General features: G+C 70.5%; 1 protein-coding gene across 1 annotated transcript; it reads right to left on the bottom strand.

Moving 5' to 3' along the window:
- Nucleotides 1-494: 494 nt before the first annotated feature.
- Nucleotides 495-1,088, bottom strand: LOC123191757 (NAC transcription factor NAM-1-like). Its single transcript, XM_044604375.1, has one exon. It carries the CDS (start codon nt 1,086-1,088, stop codon nt 495-497), a length of 594 nt encoding a protein of 197 aa, XP_044460310.1.

Below are 1,088 nucleotides of genomic sequence, written 5' to 3'. Positions count from 1 at the left end.
AACTGGCGCCACCCAACAGATCCGGGCAGGGGCCTGCCGGATCCGGCCCCGCACGCCGCGGCCTCGCCAAGGCGACGGCACACACCGGGGCGAGCCCGAGGAGCGCAACCGCCCAGATCCACCACCCGCGCCGCGCAGGGGCGCCCGACGCCGGCCCACCCAGCAACCAGGGGGGCACAGGGCCATGCGACGACCAACCGCCGAGCACCAGACGACCTAGAGGCCGCTGCACAAACCGGAGCGCCGCCGGAGCACGGCGCCGCGCGCGACGCTGCTGCGCACGCACCACCGAGGTCGCACACAAGACCAACCGCCGCGCGCAGGAGCGAGGGCCCGCCGCCGCCAGCCGCCACCGGGGCTTTGCCCGGCGACGCGTGCCGGTGGCGGCGGAGGAGGGGAGGAGGGGAGGGGGCGGCGGAAGTCGCGGCTTGGTCTCCGCCCGAGCCGCCCCTGTGGAGCGACGCGGGGGACGGTCCTTTTCCAGTTGCATAATTCTACGTCCGCTTCCTCTTCAACACCATGGAGCGCTCGAAGTCCTCCTCCTCGCTGTCGCTGGAGCTGCTGTCGGTAGGCGGGGGGAGCACCGGCTTCCGGTAGACCTTGTGGACCACGAAGACGACGTCCCGCGCCTCGGGGTCCGGGTGCGCGCGGCGGAAGGCGGCCGCGTCCCTGTTGAGCCGGTACTCCTTCATCAGCCAGCGCGTCGGCGACCATACCGCCCCGCCCTTCCACGTGTAGCGGTATGCAAACCTGCGCCGGAACGCCACTGCCTCTCGGCCGCCCTCGCTGCCGTAGTACGGCTTCTCCGTGCCGTATTGCACCCAGCACCCGCCCGCGCCCGGCGTCGGGCACGTCTCGCCGGCGAGCTTTGCCGCGAAGAAGAAACCCCATACCTCGCCATAATCTCTTATGTGGTTTTCCCGGAAGGGGAGCTCACGCGGGGGCAAGGACAAGACGTCCACGCCCTTGTTGATGAAGCCGGGGAAGATGTCGCCGCCCAGCCCCGCCCTGGGGACGAGGTAGTGGTCGATGAGCTCAAGGCCGGTGGGTTGAAACACGTACCCGGCTGTCAGATTAGGGTTCGCCAT

This window comes from Triticum aestivum, chromosome 2A (genome assembly GCF_018294505.1).
Source record: "Triticum aestivum cultivar Chinese Spring chromosome 2A, IWGSC CS RefSeq v2.1, whole genome shotgun sequence".
NCBI lineage: Eukaryota > Viridiplantae > Streptophyta > Magnoliopsida > Poales > Poaceae > Triticum > Triticum aestivum.
The sequence above is the reverse complement of the archived record's forward strand: the minus strand, read 5'-3'. Positions and strand labels throughout refer to the sequence as shown.